Raw genomic sequence first — 14,993 nt, forward strand, 5'->3', positions numbered from 1 at the left:
ATTCTCCATCAACAACTTCTCAAATGATTACTCTTCATTATTCAGTTAGTAAAAAATGTAGAGAGAATACAATCTTTTTTCCAGTGCAAACAAAACAAACAAAGCATAGCAGCAAAGTATATCTTTTCTTTAGTGTTGTCAACTTCAAATACAATCCCACTGTAAGGAAATTCTGATGGATAAACAATTTCATAAGAGTATGCCTGAAGCTTAAATATACTCAATTGTCTAATTCAAAGTGGAATCTGCTATTTCTGGACAATGTTTAAGCAGGAAGATTAAGACAAGATTACAGACATGAAAATAAAGTAATTGATAAGTTCATTCAGAACTAGCATTAAAATATGAAAATGAGGTTTATCAAAATTCAACTCTTCTCTTTACCTTTGTGAACACAATTCTATTTCCTCCCATTAAAATACTTTCTCACACTATTTCATCTCCTTTATCCTGGACTTCTAAGAATGTATATTTTGGAGAAAAGTCCTTTATCAGATGTGTCTCTTGCAAGTATATTAAAATTCACAATATGAATGGAAAAAGAAAGAGATAAGGTAAGTTGTGCTCAAAGGATTAACTATTTTATCTTAAACATACTATATAACCTTATGGATAAAATGTTTTCTCCCAATTGCGAGTTAAATCTTCAATATTTTCTGAGAACAGGCCATAAAAATAAATTATTTTTCTCTCCATTAAATAATAGAAAATAGAATATGAAAAAGTGATTAGAGTTATATCAAACAAGAAATTGGGCTCAACATAAGGAAATAATTTTAAAGCTCACCTAAAAAAAAAAAAATGAATGTTTAAAGCTCACCTTAAAAAAAAGTTTATCATAAGCCATCTTTCATAAATTAATTAATTCTAACTGGCGATAACTGGTTGGTATTTAACAATGGCTAGAACTAAGTAATATTTAAAAAATATTGTAAAAGTTTAGATTATTTAAAGGTATACAGGGAACATAAGTATACAAACCAAAAAATATTAAACAAAAAAAATTAGAGATTTGGTATACAAATGATAGAACCTGGAAAGAAAAAGCAGCTAGAACTTGATATTATAAAATATTTAAAAGAAACTCCAGGAAAAAAAATAAAAAAGAGTGTGGAATTTGGACACTGAAATAGGAACTAAATGTGTTAATATGTAGGGAGTCAGCCCTATTTGACTTTTTCACAAATGTGTTACAGTTAGTGTTCAGGACTATCCAGAGAATTATTTTTTGCAGTTGTTCTTTGTATGATGTCTCCTTGCAAATGTACTGATGTCATTTAGCATCCATTAACTCCATTTATAGAAGCTAAGGAATTGAGAAGCCATTTTACAAAAAAAAAAAAAAAAAAAAAAAAAGATCCTATAAAGATTATCTCTAAACACAAGGGTCTACAAACCCTTAAAAATTAAAAACACTTATTTACACATCTAGGTCTATATCTAGATCTTCTATACTCAATTAAAAAATATAGTAACCTGCGGCACATCAGGTTAAGGATCCAGCATCACTGCAGTGGCCAGGATGACTGTTGTAGCACAAGTTCAATCCCTGGCCTGGGGACTTCCACATGTCATGGACACAGCAAAAATAAATAAATAAAATTTAAAACTAAAAATGCAAATGCACACATACACACGCACAAGCATTCTATATCACATTAACACGTTCCTTTATATATTAGGATAAATATCATACATCAAGAAACCATTTCAATTAAATTAATTTTGCATATAGTATTTGAGAGAACAAGGAAATATTCTTTTTGTTTTGTTTTTTAGGGCTGCATCCACAGTGTATGGAAGTTCCCAGGCTAGTGGTGGAATCGGAGCTGCAGCCGCTGGCCTATGCCACAGCCACAACAACACACAATCGTAGTCGTGTCTATGACCTACACCACAGCTCACAGCAATGCTGGATGCTTAATCCACTGAGCAAGGTCAGGGATTGAACCTACATCCTCATGGATAATAGTCGAGTTCTTTACTGTTGAACCACAGTGGGAACTCCCAGAAAAAGTGCTTTCATTTTTTGTTTTTGAAGATTGTGGTTTAAGAGTGACTACATATCTATGCAATAAGCAAAAATGATAAATACCATGATAAAGTTATATGGTATCTTTAATGAATATGAAAAAAACACAATGCTTGAAGGAAGTTACAATAAGCATTGAAGACAAATATGCTTTGCTACACAAAATGGCAGAAGTCTAGGGTGAAGGGGAAGAAATGGAGGGTGGGAGAATATTTTAATTGGCTGGAATGTAATTGTGTGAACAAACGTAAAGAGAAAAGCTGAGTGTTGATGACCCTCCTTTGCAGATTTCTTAACGCTAGTTCTGAGATTTATAATTACCAGGCTTGCATATCTGTAATCTCTCTTTCATCTCCTGGGTAGCAATTGCCCAGAAACTCAGCAGAGGTCAGACTCAGTAAGACAAATGAATGTGTACAAGCTTCAGACATGCTCTTAACAGGTAATGCATCCATCATCATCTCCCTTTTACAACGAGGTTGTATCTGTAGTTGACAATATTAAAGAAAAGCAAAACTTCTGTTGTTTATTTTTGTATGCACTGGAAAAAAATTAGCATTCTTAAAACTGAACAATATGAAAATCAACAACCCAATTAAAAATGGGTGAAAATCTTTACAAACATCTTACCAAAGAATATATACAGATGGCAAATAAGCACATGAAAAGACGCTCCACAGCATGTGTTATCAGGGAAACACTAATTGAAACCACAATGAAATAACACTTCACACTTATTAGAAAGGCCAAAATCCAGAATCCTGACAACACTGAACGCTGACAACGATGTGGAGCAAAGGGACCTCGCATTCATTGCTTGCGGAAATGCAAAATGGTACAGCTACTTTGTAGGACATTTGGTGGCTTCTTAAAAATCTATGCATACTCTTACCACACGATCCAGCAATTGAACTCCTTGGTATCGACACAAGGGAATTGACAATTTATGTCCACATTAAAAACCTACGCATGGGATATTTATACAGCTTTATCAGTAATTCCTAGGACTGAAGACAATCAAGATGTTCAACAGGCGAGTGGATAAATAAACTATAGTACATCCAGACAATAGGCTATTACTTAGTACTAAACAAACAAACCAAAAAACACCTAAGCTATCAACCCAAGATATGGGAGAAAACCTATGTGTAATATTAAGAGAAAGATGCCAATCTGAAAAGGCCACATACTGTATAACTCCATGTATATAAGATTCTGGAAAAACTATGTCGAGAGTAAAAGGTCAGGGATAGGTGTTGGGGAGGGATGAATAGAAAGAACACAGAATTTTGGAGGCAGTGAAATGTCTGTATAATACTTAATGATGGATATATATCATGACACATTTGTTTGAACCCACAGACTATACAACACTAAGAGTGAATCCTAAGGTTAACTATGCAATTTGGATGGTTATGATGTGTCGGTATAGGTTCATCATTGTAATACATGTACCACTCCAATGGGGGTGTTGATAATGGAGGAGGCTATGCTCCTGTAGTGGCAAGGGGTAGATGAGAAATCTTTGTATCTTCTCTCGTGTTTGCTCTAAAAATAAAAAGCCTGTAAATATTTTTAAAATCACATTTAATACCAATACTTATTTTTATCCTCACAATCTTGTTCAAGGAATTTCCATTGTGGCTCAGCAGGTTAAGAACCTGACTAGTATCCATGAAGATTAGGGTTTGATCCCTGGCCTTGCCCAGTGGATTAAGGATCTGGTGTTGTTGCAATCTGCATTGTAGGTCACAGATGTGACTTGGATCCTGAGTAACTGTGGCTGTGGCATAAGCCAGCAGCTGCAGCTCTGATTCAACCCCAAGCCTGAAAAATTCCATATGCTGCAGGTGTGGCCCTGAAAAAAACAAAAAATCTTGTTCAATAAGAGAATAATAGAGAATGGGCAGCTTTTCAATTTTTTTAATTTTTTTACTATTTAATTTAATTAATATTTAAAATAAATTACATATGTTACCCTCAGATGCCACTTGCTAAGTGACTCTCTGTTTCTTCTCAGTCTTTAAGTATATTTTATAGCTGAGCTTAGGTTTTTGTCCACATAACAAGATTTCTGTCATATTAGAAAAGGCCCTCAAATGAAAGCCAGCTACTTTGGCAGCCTACTAATCTATGATGAAAAAATCAATTCCAATTGATTAAAAAATGTTTCCAAAAGTTTATTAAACAGTTCAGATTTGGGATGTAAGATAATTTTTTTAAGTGGGACTCATATAGACATGTATATTTTAACAACCAGTTATTATTTACATTATATATTTATGATAAGTAATCATGGTTATACTTAATCAGTGTTACTACTTGATTTTAAGTGGTGAGATTTAATTAGACACATCAAATAAAAGGAGATAAAATAAAAAACTATCTGATTCCTCTATTAAATACTATTAACTCTCTTATCTTCCAACACTTCCTACATTGAGCAAGTTTAAAGCTGAATTGTCTATTTTTTCATTTTATACACAAAAATAATTTGAGATTTTATTTTGAAATTTGTTCATAGGATAAATAAGAATTTTACACATTTGCAACAGAAGAAAGGTAGCACATACTGAGCATAATTATCCACTAAAATCTCTCTATAACTTCAATCACTTTTATCCAAAATAAATATTAATTCCCACTGTAACTGAATAGTCACTTGTTTTAAAATTCATTTCTTGAGACTGCCATTGTGAAAACCCTCACTTCACTAATGGTAGGTACACTCTTAGTTGATATTCACTTGAAAGAGCATCAAAGAATATAGACTACTAGAGGCAGGAAATCTAAAGGCAAAGGCTAGGGAGTTCCCTTGTGGCACAGCAGGTTAAGGATCTGAAATTATCACTGCAGCGGCTTGCGTGGCTGCTGTGGCACAAGTTCCATTCCTGACCTGGGAACTTCTGCATGCTGCAGGCAGAGACAAAAATTAAAAAAAAAAAAATACAAAGGCTAGAAAAGTAAAGAAAACAATAATTAGAAGTTAAGTTCAGGGTAAGGGGAGTCAGTACGGGGTATATTTGGGGGCATAACACCTAATGAAATCTTTCTTCTAAGCTGTCTCAGTGTTTGATCGAGGTCATTGCTCTCTGATTCTTTGCAGTGCTCAGTGATGATACAGTAATAATATCAATCAAATAGCCAGTGGTATAGTAAAACCTAGTCTTAAATTAACCCTTCACACAAAAGTCCTATGAAAAGAGAGTAAAGCAAAAGAAAATAAAACAAACAGATTGTCACTTCAACGCGTATTTGTTACAATATATTTTATAATAATTCTTAAGTGAGCAAATACACTTTCAGACCAAGAAGAGATGATTTATACCCCACATTCCTCAACTGACATGATTCAAATTTATTGCTCACTCTAAGGATGTGGAAGTAAGACAACTTTCATGTTGATTCAAAAGCACTCTGTCTTTTGAAAACCCCTCATGGGGATCAATTAGATCCATCTATGTCTATAGCTGTAGAGTCAGCCTGTTACCTATTAGAAATAGGACTAAGCATACAGCTTTATTTCACATAAAGTAGCACTTGTCTGACACTGGTGTCTGTGACTTTAAAAACAAACAAACAAAAGAACAAAAAAAATAAAGAAAATAGACTTGCAACTGGAGATTTCTCTAAAATGTAGCCTTTTTTTATTCCTCACACCAGGAGCTTGACTCTAAATATTTTCTAATATTTAGAAGCTTGTGATTCTTCCCTTATGTTTATTTTTTTCCTCATAGACTCTCTAATTCTTTTTTAATTTTTAAGCATTCCATTAAAATATTTTCTTCATCTCTGACCTCCTCACACTTTGATCATTATTCAAAAATAGAATAGGTAGTAAATTAAACAACTTAGCATGTTCCCTAAAATATCCTGTCACACTATGTCCTACAGTTCTTGTTCACTGAACAGTAGTTTCAATCCATATTTATGTTTTTATTACTTTGTTCACAACCTTCGATATTTCTTCTGCACCATTCACATTCCTGAAATGACCTGTAAATCTATTCACCAGGCATTTTCCACTTTCACCCTTACCGGCAGCACATTCAGGGTATTCAGGGGCAAGATTGATGAACGATGACAGGTTAATGTATAACAAAAACTAATGTAGCAGATTCTTGAGAATGCCCCTCTGAGCACTGGTAATAAATAGACTTTTCTGGAGTTTAACTGAAAGTGAATCATCTTGTAATATGGGCATAGAGAACAACTTGAACCCATTGAGGAAATTAGCCAGCATTCAACTTGATGTGCAGGGATGCTCAATAATTGCTATTTTTCTTCCCTTTCCCAAGATAGATGTGCTCTTTAGTCTTCTCGTGATCACAGACATGCTTCAAGAGGGAAAGTACTCAAGCCACTTTGGGGGATGGATTCAGATTAATACAAATCACAGAGCTTGTAATCTCTCAAGCCATTTCCTGAGATTTTACCCTATGCTATGAATGTGTTGAGGCTACTGCTGAATGATGGGTCCTTTAATTACTCTATGGCTTAAAATCTTCTGAGATATGTGTCTATGTATTTTCCCTATATCAACAGAGTAGTACTTTACTTTAAAAGCCTAATTAATATTTTCTTTGGTTTGGTGTCTGTATACTAAATTCCATTCTTTTAGAGTTAAAAGATTCAAAACAAATCATGTTTTTCTATCTTTTTTCTTCCTCCCTCTCTCTCTCTCCCTTCCTCCCTCCCTCTTTCTCTCTTTCCTTCTCTCTCTCTCTCTTTCTCTCTTTCTTTTCTTTCTTTCTTTCTTTCTTTCTTTCTTTCTTTCTTTCTTTCTTTCTTTCTTTCTTTCTTTCTTTCTTTCCCTCTCTCTCTTTATTTTCTTTCTTTCTTTCTCCCTCTCTCTCTCTCCCTTTTTTTGGTCCTTTCTTTCTTTCCTAGGACTTAGAGGAATGTAGGCATGTGGCAGGCATTAAGCATACAGAAGAAGAAAGAAACGTCAGCATTAAGTCTCAAAATCTCTTGTAGAATAGATGTGTGAGGGAGAAAAAGGGTACCCCACAGTTTCAGCAGTGCTAGTGGAGTTTATAGGTTGGGGGGATGTTTTCTTACTCTTCTCACTCTATTGATTGCTTTGTGACTCACCACCCAGCCTCCTTAGGTCACTAAGGAGCTCCTTGCCGAATCTGAGCTTGGAGGAGTTCCACAATACAGCCTCCCTTAAGACTGACTCCAAATGTACTTCCATCAGCAGACACACTTGTCATAGTCAAAAAATGAACTGCAAATTTAAAAGGCTAAAACAATCTTTTCAAACACTAACTTTGGGTAGCGGACAGAGATGTCAGAATAACTGAAACATGTGTTATATATCTATGATATTTCAGGCTCTGGGAAAGTATCTTAATACCATTATTCACAAGAATCCTCCTTTTAAGCTGTGTTATTGAATCCCTTTTTGGGTGAGATATTGAGGTTGGTCAGCTTGAAGGACAAGTCCAATATTATATCACTGCCAAACTTGGTAACAAGAATTAATGTCAGATGTTTTTGACCAAATCCTATGGCTTTTCCTCTATTTCTATACTTACCATGCAAAGTCATTTTCAAACATTATATGCTATAACTAAATCATTCATGCAAGTCTGGTCTGAGCTTTTTGTTTTCTTTCTTTTCTTTTTCTGACACACAGAAAATATTTCTTTTTCTTACCTAACGGCACTGCTGCCCACATCGAGGTCTTGGGCAGTGACGGCCCCAATGATGGTCCCAACTGGAGTGTCCTCATACACCTCCATGGTGTACAGCGGCTTGCTGAAGACCGGCGGCTCGTCCACGTCCAGCACGCTGATTTTCACTGTGGCTGTGTCCTTGAAAGGGCCGGCGGAGTGAAACCGGTGGTCAAGGTGGAGGTTGGACGCCTCTACTTTAAAAGTGTAAGCCTTCTTTGTTTCAAAATCTAATGGCTGTAGCGAGGACAAATCGCAAAGTAGGAGATACGTTCATATAGGGTGTAGCAAAGATGGTGAACACTGGGCAGGGCAACTTGCAAGTTCATATCAAAAATTCATTTGTCTTTATAATTAGCAGGTAAACACAAGTTACGTATTTTAAGGAGAGACTCGACCAATTGAAGAAGTGTCGGGGTAACTTATAAAGATAATCAGTTGTATACATTAGAATGACATATAGGCACACATATGTGCTGGGTAGGGTTTATTCCTTTTATGTGAGTAGTTAAAACAGCAAGAGCTCAAGTACCCATGAAGGGAAGCATTTTGTGCTCTTAGCCAATGCTGACATCTAGTGGAATTAAGTGGTAATAAAAAACAACAAAATTGAAATGATTATTATTGAAAAATTGATAGATTAATTTTTAGAATCCAGCTAAAAATTTGGTATAAAAATGTTTTTTTCTTAGACCATTATTCTTATTTTGACAATAATATCCTTTTCTATTAAATACTTTTATGCTAATAAAGGACTGTATCCACATTTAAGGCACACAGTAGCAATTAAAAGAATTTTAGTCCTTTGTGTTCTAAGCATTACGTATATAATTAGTGGGTACTGCGATGCAGCATCAGGATATATGACCAAGAATTAAGGTTTTGAGTATATGTGATTAAAGAAGAACATGAAACAAGATATTTGGATGTGGTTTGTTCCTGGAATCAGTTTCTTGTTTTTTTGCTTAACACTGCTTATATTTCTTTTTTCGATATTAGTTTTATGTTCCCAATAACTGAAAATATTATACTATAGAAATATGATGTAGCTGTGGTGCTTTATTGAAATGAAAACTTTAATAAGGTCAGTGGCTCTAACCCATCATCTATGAAAAGCCAAGATGATGTGAAATTAGCATGTCCACAGTTATTTTCTGGGACCTTTAGGAGTTTGTTTGCTAAATTAATCCCTTCTTGTATGACTCCAGTGATTTTCTAATTGCTGTGCAAACACATCTTTTTTTATTTTTTTTTTTTTTTGCCTTAGTACACCTGGAGGAAAAAGTAGTTATATTTCTCTTTTTCAAGGACAAAACTGTTTTATGCATTTCCTGTGAAGAAGGGAAAAGAAAAGAAAAAAAAATTACTGTGAAATCTTCAAAAACTCACAAGTCTATAAAGTTTACTATAACAAACAGTAACACTTCTTGGACTTGACAATAAGCCTCTTTCACAGTAATTTTCATTCAGGGGAGTCTATTCTTATTTTGCCTGTAATCATTCCATTTATTTTGTTAATTCATCCAATTTTTATTCTTGTACTTATTTGCCTTGAACTCAATGCTTCTTTTACTTTTTTATATCTAGTCAACTCATACAGGTTGACATATGAGTTGACTTTCTTCAATTTCCATCATCTTCTTGTTAAGAATTTTATTTATTTTAAAGCCAATATAAGTAAAGTTATGCATATCATGCCATGGTTGATATCCAAGCTATTGGTTACATGGATAGAAACATAATATCCAGAAAAAGAGAAGGTCCCCTTATGTTACTGTTTTAATACCACAATTTGAATATGGTGTATTGTTAAAGGAATCAGGTTTAAGAAATGACAACCAACTTCCAGAATAGGATAGCAAAATATTATTCAGACCAAAAATACAAACTGCTACGATTCCTGGGAATGTTTATCCTGGAATGAATAAGATCGAGGTAAAAAGGACAAGTCTTTTCAAATATTGATGGTCTATCAGGTTAATGTCAGTCAGGCTTATTCTATAGGTCTCTCAACAGGGAATTAATAATTTAAAATATTAAATATGGTAACTTTAAATTTTAGAAAAGAAATCTCTAACAAATGAAATCAATTCAGAAATAATGTTAAAAAAATTATTGATTGCCTACGTGGCGATAAAACCTGGAACACATTCTGGGGAGAAAGAAAAAGGCAAAGTGAGACTTGCATTCTCTCTCTAGATTTAACACAGAGAATAGTGATAAACATCACCTTGTCTAATGAATGAGCTGATTGAAGAAGTACTAAGTAGAGACATTATTTGATGTATTGAAGGGAAATAAGATGCCTTAAGAGATACCTGAGTGATATATAATTGATAAGGCTGTACAAGCTAATTCAAGTTAGAGAACATTTAAAAATACTTTGTGTTTTTTGTAAACTCTACATGCTTGATGAATGTTAAACAGTATAAATTTTATCCTAGTTATCCCTAACTTCCAGTGTAAGACAATTTTGACTTTATCACTTTTGCTCTTCTTGCCTAGAAAGCTATTTGAGCTGGCCTGGCTCATATATACTCTCTTTTTGGCCCAGAATTAATTTCTCTGAAATGGTAGGCATTAACACCAATGGTTCTTCCTTTCCCTCTCTGCTTCTCCTTGACATAGGGATGCTCTGATTGTCTGTGGGAATAAGCAAATTCTTTCTAGACAAGACCTCAGTTTTATTTACCAACTTTCTTAACATTAGGAGCTATCTGGTGGACTTGACTCCCTATTTCCAAGTCCATTTCAGGCTGGAAATGAAAGGAGACTTCCGTTTCTACATCTTGTTTTAGAACATCAGACATTGTCTATGCTTTTTAAGAACTCCTGAACTGTCACAGCAGACAAATATTTAGCGGTCAGGGAGATAAAGAGTGAAATGAAAGAAATTTTTGGTACACACACAGTTTGTTTTTATTTCTGTTTTTTTGTTTTTGTTTTATGACTACAAAGTTATATCCTGCAGTGATCAAAGCACTGAAGAAAATTGTAGGAAAAATGCCACAATAACATCCTAGATGACCTTATCTCTTTGCGACCCTGGCCCTTAGTCAATGACACTTTATAAAATCATATAGCTCAGAAATAGCAAAGGAACCCATACTGAGCTCTCTCTGGCTGACTTTATCCAACTCACCCAACAGACTACCCTTCACTTTTGGTGGATGGGGGTGAGGTGGGATGTGCTGAGGAATGAAATTCGTCTAACTTGACAATCAACAAAAACTCTATTATTTGAAATAAGCATAGGAAAGAAACATGATTTTTTGTTATTGTTAGGAAATGAATCATATTCTAGAACAGAAGTCCATTATTACGAAGTGGAGCTAATTTTCTCTTGCACAATAAATAGAAAACTTTGTGGTACTGCTTGAGGCACATTCAGTTTTATAAACCTTTATAGAAAAGTAAGAAAAGGATTGATTAAAGAGAATTTTGTTGAGTAGCTCCTTTCTCCTAAGCATGTTTCAATAAAGGAAGGTTAATAAAACAGATTTTTCAGGAAACAATTCACATTGTAGGGAGTCACATGGTAAAAAACAAAACAAAACTAAACAAAACTTAAATGTGGAGAAATGGATATATTTAATTGTTCTTTAGACTATAAAGTGAGGAATTGGGCAAGATATGTTTGTTTGTTTGTTTGTTTGTCTTTGCCACTTTCTCTGCATTTATTTTGCCAGTCCAGGTCACGAAAAACTACATAAAAATACTAGAGTGATGATTGATTTTCTCACTTCAAAGAGGGGTGAGCAATTTTTGGCATAAAATACAAGAGAATAATGAGTTCCAAATTTGGCTCAGTGGTAACAAACCTGACTAGTATCCACTAGGACGCAGGTTCGATCTCTGGCCTCGTTCTGTGGACTAAGGATCTGGCATTGCCATGAACTGTTGCGTAGGTCACAGTTGAGGCTCACATCCCATGTTGCTGTGCCTGTGGCGTAGGCCGGTGGCTACAGCTCCGATTTGACCCCTAGCCTGGGAACTTCCAAATGCTGTTGGAGCGCACCCGTCCCCACCAAAAAAAGACCAAAAACCAAAACCAAAACAAACAAACAAACAAAAACCCGAGAAAATAAGTCCCTGTGTTATCCATGCCTCATCACACCTCTAGATAATGTTGAATGCAAATGAATAGTTAGAGTTATATTCTAAGGAATTCAAAAAAAAACAGCTTTGGTAGAATTCCAGGGTGTTCCCAAGATTCTCACCCCGAAGGACAAGATAATCTCTTCTATAATCTTTTATGATTTGCTGCCCTTGAGTATACACGGGGGCCTTTGAATTGAATGGTATAATCAATTCGTGGATAAGTTTTGTGGAGAAATAAACGATGCAAATGTAATCAAGGTCCTTAATCAATTAACATTGAGTTAATTAATTACATGAGGTGGTTTTTTTTGGTTTGGTTTGGTTTTGGTTTTGGTTTTGGTTTTCTGGCAGGGTCTGATGTGAGCCTTAGAAGAAGGAGGCACTACAGATAATTTCTTCCTGGCCCTGAAGAAGTAAATTTGTGATGTAGGAGCACACCTGACAAGTGCCTAGGGGGGCCTATGGAACTGAGACTGGACTGTCCATGAAAAATATCCCTGCCGTTATCAGTAAACAAAGGATGTTGCAGCCATCAAGTCATCACATCACAGCTGCCCCAACGGTGAGCTTGAGGCAACTCAGGATAGAAACAGGATGCCTGCCATCAAGCCATCAGCCACTGCAGCCACCTTCCAATGGTGGTGCACCCTGAGGAGACTCAGAATGGGGAAACACAGGATGCTGGCCCCAGAGAGCTGAAGTACATATCAAAGGAATATTTCAATAAGCTCAGACGTTTGCCTATCCTTATACATGGAAAGGCACTAAATTCATTAATTCGAGATGTCTAGTTTTCTTTAATTAACAGAAATCTCTTGATGTTCTGACAACCTGGTCTTTGTTGAAAAAACTCTTATATATCCTGGCCCCTCCCTTACCACTTCAGAGCATCTCCCAGAGCTATCTAAGAAGCTGTACCCCAGGTTTAAGTCCTCGGGTTGTCTACCAAATAAAACATAATTCTCAACTTTTAGGTTGTGCATTCTTTCTCACTCAACAGGATCTTGGTCAACAGCCAGACAAAAAAGTAGGGACTCCAGTCATAAAGGCACAAAGAGGAGTTCCCTTAGTGGCGCAGCGGAAACAAATCTGACTAGGAACCATGAGGTCGTGGGTTTGATCCCTGGTCTCACTCACTGGGTCAAGGATCTGGCATTGCCGTGAGATGTGGCGTAGGTAGCTGACATGGCTCAGATCTGATGGTGCTGTAGCTGCGGTGTAGGCTGGTGGCTACAGCTCTGATTGGCCCCCTTGCCTGAGAACCTCCGTATGCCGCAGGTGTGGTCCTAAAAAAAAGACACAAAGAAATGATTTCTGCCAACAACCAGTAATCTTGGAAGACTCTAAGCCTCAGATCAGTTGCAGCCCTGGTCTGATTTCAATCTGGAAGACCTTGAGCAGAAGACTCACTTACAATATACTCTGACCCACAATAGCTTGAGCTTTCATCAGTCCTTAGACTACTACTCTTCTAGATTGCTTCAGTGTTTATGATGAACATGTATCATTTTCACCATCACTGTACAGTCCTCATTCTTAAGAAAATGTCTCTTTTAGAAATGATTTATGATATGATTGAAATATGAGAAAGTATCTTTAGGGACTTGTACTGTAGTAGAATCATATACATTTAAAATATGAGCATTGGAGTTCCCGTTGTGGGTCATCAGGTTAAGAAACCGACCAGTATCCATGAGGAGGCAAGTTCGATCCCTGGTCTCACTCAGTGGGTTAAAAATCCTGCTTTGCCATAAGCTGTGGCATAGGTCACTGATGCAGCTGGGATCTGGCATTGCTATGGCATAGGCTGGCAGCTGCAGCTCCAATTGAACCACTAGCCCAGGAACTTTCACATGCCATAGGTACAGCTATCAAAAGAAAAAAATATATATACATATGTGTGTGTGTGTCTAAGACTAATAGGTCCTTGAACAGAAATGCTGACACTTGGGGAAACGAGTAGGAGGGATCAACTTGACCAGAGGAATTCAGAAAGTTTTTGCTAAGACATGGGTGAGAGCCATGTTAAGGAACAGGGGAAAGTTAATAGAGATGCCTCTGTGGTGAGGCGCCTTCATTGCAGAAGGAAGAATAGCACAGCGTCTTCAGTAGAAATTGCGATGAATATGGTATGGTTGGAATGCAGTGTGTGTGTGTGTGTGTGTGTGTGTGTGTGTGTGTGTGTGTGTGTGTGTGTGTGTGTGTCTGTGTGTGTCTGTGTGTGTCTGTGTGTGTCTCTATTCAGGAGATGGTAATAGAAAAATATGCTATTTGCTCTTTATCTTACTAGTGATGAGGACCAGAAACATTGCTGTATGAGAGCAAGATCAACCGATGTAGGTTTCAATCTATCACTCATGAGGGAAATGGATGAACATAAGGCGAGGGGCTCAGAGAACATTGCAGTGGTTGAAGGGAGTAAAGAGAATGGTTGTTAGGTCAGCTAATGGGGAGCACAGGAGGGAAATTTTAACCCAAGTTTAGGAGGAATCAGTTTCTTGCCCTATTTGGCTAGGGGAGCAGGAGGGGTCAATGGAAGTGAAAGTAGCCTAATAAAAAGCCTAGATTTCTGCTTTAAGGTACTGCAGAAGAAGTGAGGCTTTATCCAGGAAGGAGGAAATATGAGCAGGCATATTTGTTGGGAGAAGAGAAGGAATTTGGCTTTAGGCATTTTAAGCTTGAAGAGACTATAACACACACAAGTTAAAATGTCTACAAGGCAGCAAACAATCTTCATTGGTTATGTCAACTTGGGAACTAATTCAGAATTGATAGGACTGGGAAAGTTAGGTGAGATGTTTAAAAAAGACATACTTGCAAAAACAGGAACATAATACTTACAGAATCAAAAAACACCACTTATTTTTCTTTGAAATTTTCATTTCAGACTGGCAAAAAAATAGGAATATGTTAAACTTAATAAATTAAGGTGTATGTTTGTCTTATATAACAGGTGTTCCTAATTTTTTTTCTACGAGTTACTCAAAACTCAGCCACATGGTGGTGCTATGCTACAAATCATCTGATATGAATTCTCTCCCTTGCTCTTGAAGATAAAAAAGATGAGTTTTAGTGACTAACAGGACATATGTAAAATGTCCAATAGGACCAGTGAGAGTTTAGTCTACTTATTAAAAATCCTAGTGAAGAATAAAATATTTTGTCTCATGTTTTTAAGGAAA

The 14,993-nt window shown here is 36.1% G+C and overlaps 1 protein-coding gene across 18 annotated transcripts in view; it reads right to left on the bottom strand.

Moving 5' to 3' along the window:
* CDH12 (cadherin 12) overlaps nt 1-14,993 on the bottom strand; it is a 989,627-nt gene that overhangs the window by 39,125 nt on the left and 935,509 nt on the right. For all 18 annotated transcript variants that reach the window (XM_085001686.1, XM_021077037.2, XM_085001675.1 and 15 more), the window contains one exon: nt 7,694-7,947. In XM_085001686.1, coding sequence (XP_084857812.1) covers nt 7,694-7,947 — 254 coding nt within the window. The remainder of the gene's footprint in view (nt 1-7,693; nt 7,948-14,993) is intronic.

The sequence above is a fragment of the Sus scrofa genome, chromosome 16 (assembly GCF_054392235.1).
Source record: "Sus scrofa isolate SSC_HxYL_T2T_F1_AM1 chromosome 16, Sscrofa_HxYL_maternal_Yorkshire_Landrace_v2.0, whole genome shotgun sequence".
In the NCBI taxonomy this organism is placed as follows: domain Eukaryota; kingdom Metazoa; phylum Chordata; class Mammalia; order Artiodactyla; family Suidae; genus Sus; species Sus scrofa.